The sequence below is a fragment of the Epinephelus lanceolatus genome, chromosome 8, assembly GCF_041903045.1.
Source record: "Epinephelus lanceolatus isolate andai-2023 chromosome 8, ASM4190304v1, whole genome shotgun sequence".
Classification (NCBI taxonomy): Eukaryota; Metazoa; Chordata; class Actinopteri; order Perciformes; family Serranidae; genus Epinephelus; species Epinephelus lanceolatus.
The window spans coordinates 30,153,589-30,169,844 of record NC_135741.1 but is presented as its reverse complement, the minus strand read 5'-3'; the positions used below and the strand labels follow the sequence as shown (position 1 = coordinate 30,169,844).

The 16,256-nt window shown below is 39.9% G+C and overlaps 1 protein-coding gene across 1 annotated transcript in view; it reads left to right on the top strand.

Annotated features, from left to right (window-relative positions):
* The window catches only part of LOC117258698 (piezo-type mechanosensitive ion channel component 2), a 37,969-nt gene that overhangs the window by 13,223 nt on the left and 8,490 nt on the right, over positions 1 to 16,256 (top strand). Inside the window, exons 17-42 of the mRNA XM_033629795.2 lie at positions 1,177 to 1,325; positions 1,487 to 1,651; positions 2,376 to 2,417; positions 2,540 to 2,572; positions 2,756 to 2,868; positions 3,111 to 3,286; positions 3,608 to 3,784; positions 3,901 to 4,065; positions 5,144 to 5,344; positions 5,437 to 5,641; positions 7,468 to 7,569; positions 7,672 to 7,837; positions 9,515 to 9,758; positions 9,884 to 9,980; positions 10,179 to 10,338; positions 10,966 to 11,055; positions 11,255 to 11,340; positions 11,669 to 11,734; positions 12,013 to 12,125; positions 12,318 to 12,438; positions 12,825 to 12,899; positions 13,051 to 13,217; positions 13,983 to 14,182; positions 14,382 to 14,543; positions 14,713 to 15,045; positions 15,175 to 15,433. Coding sequence (XP_033485686.2) covers positions 1,177 to 1,325; positions 1,487 to 1,651; positions 2,376 to 2,417; positions 2,540 to 2,572; positions 2,756 to 2,868; positions 3,111 to 3,286; positions 3,608 to 3,784; positions 3,901 to 4,065; positions 5,144 to 5,344; positions 5,437 to 5,641; positions 7,468 to 7,569; positions 7,672 to 7,837; positions 9,515 to 9,758; positions 9,884 to 9,980; positions 10,179 to 10,338; positions 10,966 to 11,055; positions 11,255 to 11,340; positions 11,669 to 11,734; positions 12,013 to 12,125; positions 12,318 to 12,438; positions 12,825 to 12,899; positions 13,051 to 13,217; positions 13,983 to 14,182; positions 14,382 to 14,543; positions 14,713 to 15,045; positions 15,175 to 15,433 — 3,867 coding nt within the window. The remainder of the gene's footprint in view (positions 1 to 1,176; positions 1,326 to 1,486; positions 1,652 to 2,375; positions 2,418 to 2,539; positions 2,573 to 2,755; positions 2,869 to 3,110; positions 3,287 to 3,607; positions 3,785 to 3,900; positions 4,066 to 5,143; positions 5,345 to 5,436; positions 5,642 to 7,467; positions 7,570 to 7,671; positions 7,838 to 9,514; positions 9,759 to 9,883; positions 9,981 to 10,178; positions 10,339 to 10,965; positions 11,056 to 11,254; positions 11,341 to 11,668; positions 11,735 to 12,012; positions 12,126 to 12,317; positions 12,439 to 12,824; positions 12,900 to 13,050; positions 13,218 to 13,982; positions 14,183 to 14,381; positions 14,544 to 14,712; positions 15,046 to 15,174; positions 15,434 to 16,256) is intronic.

Genomic DNA, 16,256 nt, shown 5'->3' with positions numbered 1-16,256 from the left:
TTTCCTGGTTTTTAAGGCTGATGTACAGTAAGGCGATGCCATTTTCTGAACTTACCAGAGTGTTCTAGCTGTTTTATTATTTGTCTTTACTCACTTGGTTATTATTTCATTGTGTAAATACTTGTTTTGTGGTCTTGTGTAAAGACCAGTCAACCATGTCAAATTACATGTGTGTTACTCCTCGGAGTGAAAAATTGACATACATTTATTTTTTGACTAGATGACAGGTAGAAATTTGATACTGAGATTGCAGGGCTCAATAACCAGGGAGGAAATCTGCTTTAACAGTTGAGACATTGTTGCCTTACACACATCACTATAGTTTCAGGTTAGTGACATCTTCCACTGTGATGCGTTGACTCCTAAATCATCATCTGGGAATCATACAGCTGCTTATGTATAAAATTGTGCAGATCGTATTTAAACTCTGGAACACACACACAAACAGACCATGTGCTCCTCATCGATACTATTTTACAGTTAAAAGTATTGATTATGACTCATAAACACACACACGTCTTTTTTTGCTGCTGTTTCCCCCTTCTTAAGTTTCTGCTGACCTTTTAGAAACACGGTAGGCACTTACAGGAAGGCCTAATGGCTGTGGAGGCGACGCAAGTCAAGACAACCAGACACCATTTGTCTATTCGGTCAACATCAGCAACACCCAGGTGTTTCACAGACTGGAGTGTGAGGGGAGAGGAATATGGGCAACACAGTTCTAACTGAACATTCAGGACAGACTGTGTTTTAGGGATTACGATAGAAGAAGGAAGTGCTGCATGGCTCTGATGGCCAATTCCCAACCCAATGTGTATCAACTTGGGGTCTTCATCAGAGTGCTGTTGAAGACCTGGAGTCGATACATCTCGTTCAGTTAGATTGCCTATATGTTTGAAGAATGAATTAATATTATTTTTTCACTGAAGACAGAGTACCCTGTTTTTTCTCTCTGGTTCTCTGCACCCCTTAATATCAAGCAAGATCCTGTATTTTGTGTTTTACAATGTTTTGTTTCATTACTGGAAGTCAAAGTTTTTGTGAGTTTTGACCCTGACACACGCAGTCATTAAACACAGAAACAGGAACTTAAATTACAGTGAGTGAAAATAATGAGGTTAAGATCTGTAGCTTCAGAGAGAAGGTACTGTGTGACTTTGTTTTCTCTGCCCTCAGGTCAGGTATGACGTGTGGCGTCGGGTCCTGAAGACATTTTGGGCGGTGGTGGTCGGTTACTCCATGGTGGTGTTGATAGCCATCTACATGTACCAGTTCAGAAGTGTGTCTGGGCTGTTCAGACAGATCATGGGCATGTCAGAGGATGGGTGAGTGTGTGTGCGTGTGTGTGTGTGTGTTTTGGCCTAAGTTTTTGAATCTTTTTTTAGTTCATTTATTCATTCATTTAATGATGAATTTTCTCAGAACCATACAGCAGCCTGGGGCCCTCTCATCAGTTATCATTTCACTACCCTGTTTGACTTTACAGTCTTCGAGACATTGGTTTGGAACGGTACAACACAGTGGAGCTGTTTGCACGTATTCTGCTTCCTGCTGTGTTCCTTTTGGCTTGTATCCTCCAGCTGCACTACTTCAACTTGGACTTCCTGACTCTCACTGACCTCGACAATGTACCTGTCAGACAGGCTTCCAGGTAAGATGGCAAGAATATGTTCAGACAGGAAAAGAATGTCCTACTCAAATGGTGACTGTCAAGTCACTAAAGGACTGCAACTTTGAATTATTGTCATTTTCAATTAATCTGTCGATTGTTTCTCAATTATTCGATTAGTTGCTTGGTCTATAAAATGTCATCTGTGAAAATGCTGACCAGTGTTTCCCAAGGCCCAAGGACCTCAAATGTCTTGTTTCATCCACAACTTAAAGATATGCCGTTTACTGTCACAGTGGAGTAAAGAAGCCAGAAAATATTCACATTTAAGGAAATTCTGTATTTTTTTTCCCCTTAAGATATTACTCACACTGATAAATCGATTATCAAATTATTTTGGATTAATGGCAGTATTGCTTAACATATCTAGCAAGTATAAATAAAATCACAGTGACTTATAAAAAAGCACAAAATCACTGCAAAAGACTACAATGAGTGAGTTACATCTGATAATTATTAAACAGCTAATGTGGCAAACTGTCTCTGTAAATCAGAACAGTTTTTCTGACAGTTAAGTAAAGATTAATTACAGATCCTACTTCATTCTGTATAAATCAGTACCATTGCTGAACAGAAGTGTCATTCTTTCTTTGATGTTAAAACAAGCACTCATTGTTTCTGTATGTATTTTATGTAAGTTGCAGTTGACTGCTGAACATTTTGTTTATCTGTCTCATTTGTCTGTTTCACCCTTCTCTCCACCCAGAGAAGCAGAGCTCAAGAGTTCAGTCAATGTGATATCTGACACGTAAGAGACACGTAATTAAACATTATCTTAATTAGAGATGTGACGCAGAAATGATTATTGATTTGCAATGTCAGTAATACTCACTATGATGTTTACGTGTCTCTCTTTCATTTAATTCCCAGCATTAAAGAAAACATTGAAAAGTTCCAGAAAAGGTAAGGCTGTTGTTCAGCTCTTGATTTTGTTGATTGCAGATCAGCATTTATGTCTACAGAAACATACTATGTTATACTTATTTAGCATATAATTCATATTCATACATACTGTGTGTGTTAGTAGTGAGTGTGGTTTTCCAATAATTGTGTAAATATTTAAGATATATTCCTGTCGTTCTCCAGGCTTGTGAAGGAGCAAATGGGAAATGCGAAAAGTCAGGAGACTCTGGACAGCGTCGGACTACAAACCTCCTCCGAGAGAGGAGCTGATGAGCAGGAGGAGACAGCAGAGGAGGGTAACTACAGCTCAAGACCAGAAAATGGCTCTTCAGCCTTCTTTTGTTGGGTCAGTTAGGAGTGGGACAAATTATTGACATGGCATGATATGACAATGTGCCTTCTTATCAGAACATATATTTCCTACACTGTTAGTTTTCCCTCTTGGGTTATGCAGATATCGCAATGTATCATATTTGTCTTGGCATTAGTTGCTGGCAGAGCTTATGTCTGATATCCTGCTACCTTCTCTCCCTCCCAGAAACTGTCCCCAGCCCTCCTGAGGACAAGTGGGTTGTGATAGTGGACAGGGCAAGCCTGCTGCTCGTTCAGTTTCTGTCAGGACTCCACAGGCTGCAGGAGCTTAGCTGGAGGCTGCTGGAGCTCCACAGCCTCAAAATCGTGTCCTCCGGCATCATCTGGGTGTCACTGCAAGAGGTGGGATGATTGCACTGTTCTTGTGTGTGTGTGTGTGTGTGTGTGTGTGAAAAGGTGTAGGTATGTGTCTTTATACAAATTGCAGAAAACACAAAGAACAATCCGATGTTGATTTACTCTGTGCTGGTTTTAAGGTTATAAAAATGGTTTATTTAACTTCATCTACACCTTTCCTTCGTGCCAGAAGTGGAGGTAAAATTAACCAACAAAATGTAGAAATTTTAGCCTTCAGTACCTTTGTTGCTTTGCTCAGATCAAATGAGGTATCATATGCTCATCCGTGTAATTCAGAAAAAAGTGAAAGGTTGTGATTTTTCACAGGTGTCTCTGATGAACTTGCTCTTCCTGGTTCTGTGGGTGTTTGCACTCCCGTTCCCACGGTTACGACCAGCGGCATCCAGCATCTCTGCTGTGTGGGCCTGCGTCATGGTGGTGTGCAAGATGTTTTACCAGCTCAAAGTCATCAAACCGCTCGATTACTCCTCCAACTGCACAGCTGTGAGTGTCCATAACTGTGTGTTTGTAACAGTTATCTAAAATGTACATAATGCTCTGTCAGCAGGCTGTGCAGCTGGATCACCTGTCAGTGGGCTTTGACGTTGTTTGTCTCTCAGGGTCTGGTGCCATCCAACAGCTCGGGCTTGGATGATGGAACAGAGCTGAGGGGGAACCTGATGGAGCTGCTCAAGAGGTCTATTCTCTACATCGAGCCTGTAGACCCCATCTACTGGTGTGGAGCACTGCGTAAATGTGAGGGCAGGATCCTCCCCTGTCTCAGGGTATGGTGACACAGCTGCCAAAGTCTTAAAACTTTATATCTGTGACATTTCTTTTAAATCAAAACCATGACACAAAGCTGCTTTTACATTCCCTTATATAAGATACACCCAACCAGGTTTATGCTCTAGCGCAGTGGTTCCCTACTGGTGGGTCTTGGGTCCATTCTGAATGGACCGCAAGTGACTCAAAACTTGTCAAGTTTGTAAAAAACACACTTTATTTTGAAGTACAATGAATTTCTGGCACAGAGCTTTCATTTTGATGTGCCATTTCCTGCTTTAGATTGAGTGACTATCAGACAGCTACTCGACAGAGACAGCAAATTTGCTCGATGACATGGCCAAACGAAAGTATGAGGCTGAATGTATTAAACTGTGTGGACCTTGAACTAATAACTAAGGAAAAATCTGGACCCCGTGGCTGGACCAGTTGGGAACCACTGCTCTAACGCACTCTGCCATGCATTTACTGTAGGTAAAACTGTAAATCCTTTGATTAGTTTTTTGTAAGAAGGCAAAGTAAGCTCTTTGTTATGAATCTTAATGAGATGAAGACAGAGGACCAGGACAAAACAATAAAAGGGTAACTCTGGTTGTCTTGATGTGTCCAGGGCCAAGTCATGCCTTGTGAGATTTCAGAACGAGTGACGTTTTTGAGTGACACTTAGACAAGATAACAAACAGACCAGATCAAGCAAAATGTAAAGAGACACTTTAAATAACAATTTGAGCCTGTGGCCAAAATAATCCCTCTTAATGGAGATACAGTGATGGTGCACATTTGCCCCATTCACATAGATTTGGTTGCATTGTGGGCGTTATGGGGTTGACACCAGCTGCCCTCTCTATTGGCATTGGACAAGTTTCAAAAACCGTTGTTCATGTCAGTCACTTAAACACAAAAAACATGGGAAAATAGGGTTCAGGTTGAAAAATGTCTAAGTTATTAAACTGAACTCTAGTTTTAATTTAAGAGACACAGATCGAGTTTGAATTGGTTGAAAATCATCCCACAGTTGGACCAATGGATTGTGTCCCAGGTCAGTTGTTCTCTAAAAAGTGTTGTTCTATGGTGTAGAACCATCTGATGGTGCTCGGACTGCTGGTGTTTGAGGCTACCGTCCATCGGCACCAGCTCTACTTCCGTCTCCATAACGACCTGAAAACCCCGCCCTTCAGTATTATCTTCCAGGGCATCACGAGACAGCACCTGGACCATGGGGTCCTGCCCTGCATCAAGTACTTCATCAACTTCTGCTTCTACAAGTTTGGACTGGAGGTACTTCTTAGGGGCTGAAGTGTGTTTGTCTTTGTGCCTGAACTGTTTAAAGTATTTGATATGACTTCTTAACATACAACACTTCTGCTTAGATCAGTTTAATCGTGGCAGTCAACGTGATTGGTCAGAGGATGGATTTCTATGCTCTGCTACATTCCTGCGCCTTATTGGCTGTTCTGTCACGGCGACGCAGGAAGGCCATTGGGGAGGTGTGGCCTAAATACTGCTGCTTCACTGCAGGGCTCATGGTGCTGCAGTACCTGCTCTGCATTGGCATCCCCCCTGCCATCTGTGTTGGTATGGACATTCTAATAATTATGTGACTTTTGTAGAAGTAAACTTTTGATATAAATATGCATTGTTTAAATTCAGCTCCTGAAAACTATAACATTTGCTGTTTTTAACACTTGGGACCAAATGCATAAAACTCTTTTCACAATAAAACTGTGTGTATGCACAAAGACAGACATTTGCATGCACACTCTTTCATCAAATTTATAAAAACACATCTACGCCTGATTCTGTTTTCTAAATCCCAATCATTGTAAAGCACATGCACAAGCCTCATTTCCACTCCCACAGATAGCTATGAATGGATATAGAAACGCCTGGAAACACCTGTTTGGATATTGATAGTTGTGCCTCCTCCACCTCTCCTTGAGTGTTAGTCAATGAGAAATATGGCGAAGAAATTACAATTCAGCTTTGGCTCCAGCACCTTGCTGATTTGACAGGTGCCTGAGCAGCTGTCATTACGCATGACTTTGGCTATTTGTAACATCCACACCACTAACTCATTACATGTTTCTGCAGACCATAATTGCAGTTAGACCTCAGTCGTCTTTATTATTAAATGTCAGAAGGATGATCAATATCATTCAAAGTGGTCATGCTAAAAGTGACTCTACAAGTGCTTCATAATTTAGGACTAAATGAAGACATTAACACGGGGAGATAATAACTCAACTGTAAATAAATGAAAAGAAAGATGAAATCCATCACTCATAAATAACTTAAAGAGGACCTATTCTGTCATTTTCAATCCCATACCTGTATTTTGGGTTTCTGCGAGAACATGTTCACATGCTTTAAAATACTGTCTGTGCTGGAACACCTGTACTCACCCTCTGTCTCAGATGCTCAGACTTTAACGCCTGTGTCTTTGAACCCCTTTCTCCATAAAAAGCCTAGTCTGCTCTGATTGGTCAGCGTTTCCGGGCCTTTCACATCTCTGCATCTCTGCACCGTTATTGCAGCATAACAGTACTTTACATGGTGAAAAAATTTCAATGAAAGCTTCTTAATACAACCCCATATGTTATAGCAGGAACATGATCAGAAATCAGGGGAAATTTAACAACACTGGCAACCAAGATTACATGTTTCCTTGACATTAGCATGTAGCTACATGTAGCAGTGTATGTAATGTAAACACCTGCTATAACATGCCTGGAACAGATGACCATATAAAGATCATGAGCTGATGTCAACTTGTCCCGAACATATAAAATAAGTTGGAAAAGTTGGTCATAGGCTTTTGCTTGACATACATTTACCTCATCATTTTGAAATTTTGACCAGGTTTAATATGAACATCTGCCATTGCCACATTATATATACATATATATATATGACAGAAAATATGGAAAAATAAAAATGTGTGCCCTTTAAAAGGATGTTTATAAATTTGCCTTTGATTGACATTTTACAGAACGCCTTGGAGCCAGCAGAAATACTGTATTAACACAATCAGTGAAACTGGCAAACAACCATAGAAGAGTGACACTTACAGAAAGTTTCAACTCAAACAGAATATCAAAGGAAGAAGAGGCAATAGCACCATGTACACTGTCGATTAATGCTACGTTCTATGAGTGATAAAGAATTTCAATGCAAAAACAATGCAGAACATCAAAGCAAAGAACACCTAGCTTGAAATATCATTGATTCATTTGTCAATCATTTGTTTTTCAAAATCAATCAATGGTTTAGTCAGTAAAATAATATCAAACTAGTTAATTGTCAACTAATTTCACACAACATCAATATTAAAATTGTTACTGTTTGCAAAAGTTCTGCATGTAATTTTGATTCTATTCTACTTTATTCTGTTTTCTTATCAGATTACCCCTGGAGAACCGCAGCTCAACCTTTGACCTCTAATGTTATTAAGTGGTTTTACCTGCCTGACTTCGCCATGAGCCCCAATCCATCTTTTATATTCTGTGAGTTTATTTTAAGTCTCTCTCCTGACTTAGAATCTATTCCTCATTTATGATTCCTCATGTCAGAATTTGACCTTCTCCTCTCTCTGCTGCTCTCTGCAGATGACCACCTCCTGTTGCTCTGCTCGTCTCTTCAGTGGCAGGTGTTTGAGGAGGAGAACCGAGCAGCGGTGCGACTGCTGGCTGGAGACAATGTTGAGATCAGCCGTAGTCTGGATCCTTGTTCCTTCAACCAGTTCATACCTGTCGATAACTTCCTCCACTGCAGGTCAGAAACATCAACCAGGTCTTTTTTTATTGTGTTCTCAGAGTCTTGGTTCTGCTTCCATTATCTATACTGTCCGAAATATGAGTCATTTAATTGATGTTTGATTTATTTGACTAACTCAGGTCTAAATTTATAGACCCGAGATAAGAACAGGAAATAACCTGAACTCCATATAATCAGGCACTTACATAATCTCTTCAAGCTGCTTCCTGCTCTGTAGGTTAAACTGCAGGTGGAGAATATTTTGAGTCCATCACGCTGGTTTGTGGTCGTTTTAAAAGCATTAAGGGGTTCAGTTAGATCATTAATTTATGTGTCTTGTCAAAGTCATGAAAGCTGTTATGGTAAACTGAAACTGCTGGATAAGCACTCATGAACGTCTCCCATTTCCATGATAGACTAGTGCCTTCATTTATGGACTTTGTTTTATTTCTGCTGCGTGCCATCATCACATTTTCCATCTTGCTGTTGACAGAATATATTTTACTGGAAAACCTCAATCAAAGCCATAACTTGGCGTCAGTTAAACGCATGGACAATGTGAAGATGCTGTGTTGTTGTAAAAGAGAAACTAGTTTATTGGCTCATGAAGTTGATATTAGAAGTGGACAGTTGATTGTATTTCATCTGCGAATTAATGTCTCATTTTAAAGTCTTGTTGATAAATGTGATATGGTATTTTGCAATTTTTCTTATTGAAATAATGAATGAACAATCTAATAACAATCATAACTAATGCTGAAACAATTAGTCAATGGGTGAGTCAACTGACTGGACATTAATAAGCAGTTTGATAATATGTATATATTTTATTAATCAGGTATTTTTTTCTATTTTTCAAATGTTCAATATTATTTAAAAATGACCATTTTTTGTTTTGTTTTGTAACTTGAATGCCTCTTGGTTTAAAACTTGCTGTGTCAATTTTTTGTATGTTTTTATGTTCTATTGAGTTACCAAATAAACAATTAATTGAAAGAAACCTAGAGACTGATTGACAACAAAATATACAGTATATACAGTATATACAATACAATATAAATATATACAATACAAGTGTGGAAAGAACAGTTTGATATTTTTGGAAATACCCTTCTTGGCTTCTGTCCCAAGATTTAGATGATAAGTTTGATACCACTGTCATGTCTGTATGCTAAATATAATAAGCAACAGCCAGGAGATGCTTAGCTTAGCTCAGCCTAGCTTAGCTTGGCTTAGCATAAAGACTGGAAACAGAAGGAAACAGCTAGCATGACAGGTTGGTGTTTGATAAGAAATAATTACAGTAACTTGTAAAACCAGGTTTGTAGGAGGAACCCTGAAAAAACCCAGGTTGAAATGGGGAGAACATGAAAACAGCCAAAATTGTAAACAAAATTTGCTGTTTCCTGTATGTTCTGTTTCTATGCTAAGCTAAGCTAATTGGTGGCTGATGGTACAGTTGTTGGCTGAACAGACAAACAGATCCTCTCACTGAACTGTTGGCAAGAAAAGCAAATAAACTAATTTCCCAAAATGTCAAACTATTCCTTAAAAACAAATTCTGCGATTTTAGGCAGTATTATGTGTCTTTTTAGAGTATCTTTGTTAGAGAATAGGTAGATACCTTAATCTCTGGGCTTTTTTAAACTGCTTATTCTCAGCATCTGTCTCTCTCTCTCTCCGTCTGGTCTTCAGGTGCTACCTCGACATGGTGAAGGTGTTTGTTTTCAGCTATTTCTTCTGGCTTGTGCTGTGCCTCATCTTCATCACGGGCACCACGCGGATCAACATCTTCTGTCTGGGCTACCTGGTGGCCTGTTTCTACTTCATGTTGTTTGGAGGCAGCGTGTTGATGCAGCCTGTCAGGTACATCCTGCGGCTGTGGGACTGGCTGATTGGATACACCTGCTTTGTGATCGCCATGAAGAACCTGCTGTCTGTGAGTTACCTCACATTGAACACACTCAGTAGTTAAGGCACCCATCACTTAATGTCTTTTTTTTATCAGGCTCTATACTGTCAGTTACAGCCTCTGTCTTCCTTACATGTGTTTTTTGTGATCAGCTCGGTTCCTGTGCCTACCTGGACAGTTTGTTGAAGAACGGCTGCTGGTTAATTCAGGCCTTCAGCATGTTCTGCACCATCAAAGGCTATGACGTTCGTAAGTGTAACAGATGATGATAAAGGACATCCTAAAATCACATTTGGTTGATACTGATACTAACACAAAGCTTAGTGTTAGAGTTAAGTCTAAGTTAGAAATCTTGAGGAGATGCAGAAAGAGGGACTGAGACCCTCTAGTTTTGTCAAAGTTACCATTGAATTATTAAAATTACATATATTTTCCCCATCCTGTCAGCTGCTCCTGACGATGAGTGCGAGCTGCCGGAGGGTGAGGCCGGCATCGTCTGGGATGCGATCTGTTTCACCGTCCTCCTGGCACAGAGGAGGGTCTTCCTCAGCTACTATTTCCTCTACGTGGTGTCTGAACTGAAGTCTTCTAAGATACTGGCCTCCAGGTCTGTCCTCCACACAAACCTCCTGTTTAGGTTCCTTCACATATTTAAAACAGCAGCAAGTGAACTTTACAGTGAGGGTGAGGAGGCACAAATGAAGGGGAAAATTGAAACTTGAATTTTGTTTGAAGAATTAAAGCCAACCTAACTTAATTTTATGAAGGGGAACCAAAGGGACATGGAATGCAAAAGAGTCAACTTACTTTGGATGAAGCAGCACTCACAGCTGTTGAGAGGAAGTGTCTGTAATGTAATTTTATTGGTAATTAGTTAAAATGTCCCACTCATTATGAAAAGCTTCCAGAAAAATGTATTCCTAGTTATAAGGTCATAAGGAAAACAGTGATTCCCTGGACAAAGAAGCACCATTTAAACCTAAGTATTCATTATCAGTTTACTATTTGAAACTACACTCCATGCATTATTAATTGTTACAGATTTTGGCATGTTTACCTGACCTGCTGTGAACTAAAGAAAAGACTCTCTAGGTTATGCTGGCAATTAGTTGGAAATAACTATTAATTTTTACAGGGCATCAGACAGGAAGAAAAAAAACACAAACAGCAGTGATGAAATAAACAGATGGTACCCACAACAATGCTCTTTCCTCTACCTCTCTCCACCTCTAAGGGGCGCTGAGCTGTTTGAAGCCAAAGTGAAGAAGCAGATAGCAGCCAGGCTGGAGATGGAGCAGAAATCTGTGGAGACACTGAAGAAACAGTAAGACACATGAAACTGTGTAGAGTCAGTGTAAATTACATTTACAACTCAGCTGTTCTGACTGTGAATAAATGAGTGAATGAATGACCCAAATTCAAAGATGACGAGCAGACTTCCCCCTCTCAATCTCCAATTTTATCACCTCTGGACACAAGTTAACTGTGAGCAGCTAACTTGTCTTTCCACTCTCTTCCTGTAGGATGGAGAAGATCAAGTCGAAACAGAAGGGTGGACCTGCAGCAGCGAAACAAGCTCTTCCTGCTGATCAGGAGCAGGTGACACTGGGTAACATAAGTGAATTTATTTTCTGTTCCTACTGTTAATAAACCAGCAAAGCACGAGAAGACATTCACAATTTTATAGGCACCGTCCATGAAAAAATATTATAACACACACACATATATATATATATATATTATCTGTTTTCAAAGCTCCAGTGCTTGTTTTTAGCTCTCTGTATATTTGAGACAAAACTGAAGCGCTTGTCTGTATGATGACAGATAATTTTGTGTCAGCATGGCATGTTTTATAATATACTTATAAACGTGAACTTTATCAAACTCTTTTCAGCAAATATCTGCAATAACTAAACCACTTGATCTGTGTTTTCCAGATGACGATGAGGAGGCAAAGAGAGATGCTGGAAAGTGGTGGAAGCCTTGGGTGTCTCAGCCTGGAGGTGAGCAGCAGCATCACACAGCCTAAACATTGCTCAGTGTTCTCAGAGCGATGCACAAATGGTTAAACAAAGAAAGCATGGTGACGGGAAAGACTGGAGAATACTCTGCTGTCTCATTTCATTTCCTCACTTTAGTCCTTCCTGTCAGAGAGACGTTAAAACAGTAAATACAGCCACTGAGCAGCTGTACTGGAGCATGTTTAGATGAGATGTCTCGTTCTAAAGCTCAAGAGTTTGTATGTGTGGTGATGTAGTTTTGACACTGCTCTTTTACGCAGTGGAAAACAACTGTGGCTACCACCTGTTTGAGAGCGACAGCGAGGAGGAAGAGGAGGAAGTGACAGAGAAGAAAGAAGAGGAACCGCCACCGAAGAAGAAATCTGCTTTCCAGGTGAGAGCCAGACAAACACTTGGATCAAAAAACTGATGACAAATGGGAAGAATACATTTAATGATTCTGTTATTATGCTCGAGGATCATACTTAAAGTGAACACTGACAGATTAATATTCGTACATCAGATGTCGCTTTACTGTTGCATGCATCATCGCTTACGACGTGTATCTGTGTCTCTGGTATCCCAGTTGGCATATGACGCCTGGGTCACCAGCTCTAGGTCAGCTCTAAAGGACCTGAAGAAGGAGAAGACAAAAAGAAAGAAAGAAGAGAAGAAGAAAGCAAAGAAAGAGCTGCAGAGACAGGAGGGTGAGAGAGCGGATGGAGTGGCTACAACTGATTTGACTGACTAATTTGAACACTTAGGGACTATTCTGAGACTGAAAGGTCCCGGGTTTGATAGAGGATCATTAAATTCCTTCTGCGGAGCAGATAGAATTCTATAAGATAGAATATCTTGTTTTTAAAAGTTTCTCCTGGTCTAAGTGTCCCAAAATAGAAAGGGCCATTAATTAGGACTTAGGATATTTCTCACTGTGTAAAGGAGGACATGTTGGCGCCCAAGGAAAAGTCTGGCCAGATTTTCTGTTTGGCAACTTGCTGTTCACCAAACCTTTAAAGGGATATTTTGTCCTGTTCACGGAGCTTGAGGACAAAATATCAATTACTTAACAATAAAATTTTCTTTCTTCCAGGCATCGACAGAGCAGACTCTAGTGAGGATGAACTGGAGGAAAGCACTGTGGAGGAAGAGGTAGAGGAGGAAAAAGGTAAGGTACATGAGTCAATGCATTACACTCAGAGCAAACAACTTTGTGTGAGTGAAAGAAATATTTTACTAAGTGACTTTTTATTTGCGATTACTGCGGAAAACCTTTAATATATCGAAGTATTCATACTCATGCACTTGTCTCCTTGCAGAAAACATTTTGCAGCGCGTCATAAGCACATTAAAGTTCAGCTGGGTGTTTGTTCAGTCTCTTCTTGATGACCTGACAGAGGGTCTGAACTCATTCTGTAAAGACAGTCTGGACATTTCCAAGGTGCTGCGCTTCGAACGTGCCTTACTCAGCCAACAGCAGAAGAAGGTGAGAGGAAAGGATGTGAAACTGAGAATTTAAGACATGTCTGGATTTTAGCCTCAAGGTGAGGCACAAATAAAAATTTAATCCTCCAATGTGGAAAAAAATAATTCAACCCCAACTAACATTTTTATATGATTAAGACTTTATGTAATTTAAGTGATAAACTGATATCAGCTAATTTGTAGAAATTGCTAGAAGTTACAGTACTATTTTCCTTAGTGGCAAAAGTCACAGTGTGTTTTCTTGTTTCATCCTGGTGAACTCTAAATATCTAGCCATTTACACATTTTTCTTTGAACACCAGTACTTTTTTCTTTGAAACTTTTTTAACTTTGAATTTTTCGCCTGTTATCTGTCATGCAAAAAGATTAAATAACAAATATTATTTAATTAAAGAAAAGATCACATTTAGGCATGTACTATCGATACTATTTACTATACTTTCTTGATCTGTCTTTTCATATCTTACATTAACATTTACATTAAAATGTGCTCTATTTACAAAATACTTTTGTATATCTAAAGGGAGCGCCCTTACCTTGAATGCTCTTCTGTAGTAAGTCTAAGATTCTTATTATCTACTTAGAACAATACACGCTGCCAGTAGGTTCAGTTAAACTTCCCAAAGCCACTATCAGTCAAGTCCTACTACTTATATCACAGTAAACAATATAGTGTAAACAAAAAACCAACAGTTAGTACAGCATATACTTCCCACACACATTATATTTTGGGTCGACTACACTTTTTCACTTCCTCATTCTACAGGGTAAAGAGGTGAGCCAGGAGAGCGTGAAGCAGTTTTATGAAAACTGGATATCCCGCCAGAACACGCTTTCATCTCAAGATGACCTAAATGACTCCCTGCCTCCACCCTCTTCCCCGCCCGATGTCCCCTCCTCGCCCCACGCCTATTCCAAGCTGAAGAACCAAGCCTCCAAAGTGTCCTGGGGCAGCAGCTTTTCCAGGCAGGTTACTGGAGTCTGTCACATACTTACCCCTTTTGTGTTTTATTCTCTTTCCTGCTTCTACTGTATATCCTCTGTAATGTGTGCATACATGTACTGTTGGCATATTAAAGGTGTGAATAACATTATAGCAATACATTGACCCTCTTTAAGACCCTGCACACTCATCTGCTCTCTCTCTCCTCCTCCTCACCTTCAGCTGTATGACAGATGAAACGATGCTCGTCTCCCGGCAGCCGACCCAGGAAGAGCTGGACGAGCCTCCCGCTGTGTCGCCTGTCGCTGACCAGCTCAGACGGAGGCTCCTCAAAACAGCCAACATCGACCTGACCTCCTTTGAGACTGTTGACCTTTCACCGAGGTGAGGACGGAGAAATATTTGTGCACGTATGTAAATTAGATGTAAATATTCATCAATGGTAAATCTAGAATTCCATCAACTCTTAATAACTTTGCATAATCATCTGCCCCAAAGATTTCCTTTGATTCTTAAAGTTGAAATGTCCCTGTCTCAATCCTTGCCTTAAAAGTGGTGAAGATGGTGCCCTTCAAAAGGAAGACTATGAACAAAAAGAGGATGAGGAGGAGGACATGGAGGGTGAGATGAAACATGAGCAAGAACAGGAAGAGACAGAGGAAAAGGAGGAAGAGGAACAACAAAAGGAGGATCGTGGGGTGGAGATAGAAGAGTTGAATGAGGAAGAGCAGCACAGAGATGAAGATGAATGTGCTGATTACCCAGAATGCACCTCGTTGGGCTTCAGGGAGAGTGATGAAGAGAAAAGCCATGACCTTGCAGTATCTCCCAGACCTCTGAGTCAGGAAACGAGGGCCCTCACAGCCAGTGAGCTGCTGCTTAACAAGTCAGTACACACAAGAAACACGTGAATTAGAACATTTTTTATCTTATGAAAGAGAGACACAAGCTGTTGTGTGTGACATTCTTATTATTATATTTGTCTTTTCTTCCCCTCCCTCCATCTTCTTCATAGTATGTTTGAAAACGTGGAGATCTCAGAGTCTGATAAGTTTTTCTTGACGATACCGAGGCCACTGAAGCTGCTGTTTGCCCTCTATAACACCATGGTGTCCAAATCAGAGATGCTGTGCTACTTTGTCATCATCCTCAACCACATCGTGACGGCTTCACTCCTCTCCCTCATCCTGCCTATCCTCATCTTCCTCTGGGCCATGCTGTCTGTGCCCCGGCCGACCAAACGCTTCTGGATGACCGCCATAATCTACACAGAGGTAATCTTCGAATGTTAGGGGTTTTCATTGCAGTATTAATATTAATTTTAGAATAAAAAGCCACTAGGGCTGCAATCAGTTTTATGTTTAATAAATAATTCATTGATTGTTGTAGTAGAATACTTAAAATGCTCAGATTAAAAATGGCAGACAAATTCAAAATTAAACAATAGGTCATTTATTTTACGCTGTATTTCAAAGGTACTGGCAATTCTGTGGATCTTATATATATTTTTTGACAGCTAATGTTGTTTTTGTGCTCATATTTTTCATAATGACGCACCACTCAAATGTGGTCAACTCAGTAAGATACAGTGGCTCTTTATTGATTTTAATGTAATTATTGAGACAGTGTAAATGTGTGGTGTTTTTGAGGCATTATGAGGTGACATCTGATGTTATTTTGTTTGCAAACTAAACCAAAGTGTTTATTACTCTTCAGATAAAAACAGATATGATGATAAAAAATGTATGACCTCTTAAAATCAGGCAGTAGGCACTGATGCCAAGGGTTTTCTCAGAAATTCTGACACTGATGGATTGTATTTGAGTCTAATATGTTCATATAATAGTGATGGATGGTGCTCCATAGAGATTTAAACAGACTGAAGTCTGTTTACAGGTTTGTTGGAGTGCTGCTAGATATGTGTAGTATAAAGCTTTTTGTGGCTTCAGAGGGAGCTGAGTTAAGTCTGATAAACTGCTTCAAGTGATGTCACTTGGGTCAGCACCAGTTGTGTCTACTACAAGTTAGAAAAATTGAAAAAAATCTGATGATGTGAAGTTAGAAAGAATTAACCAGATCTTTGTAGCTCCCTCTCCA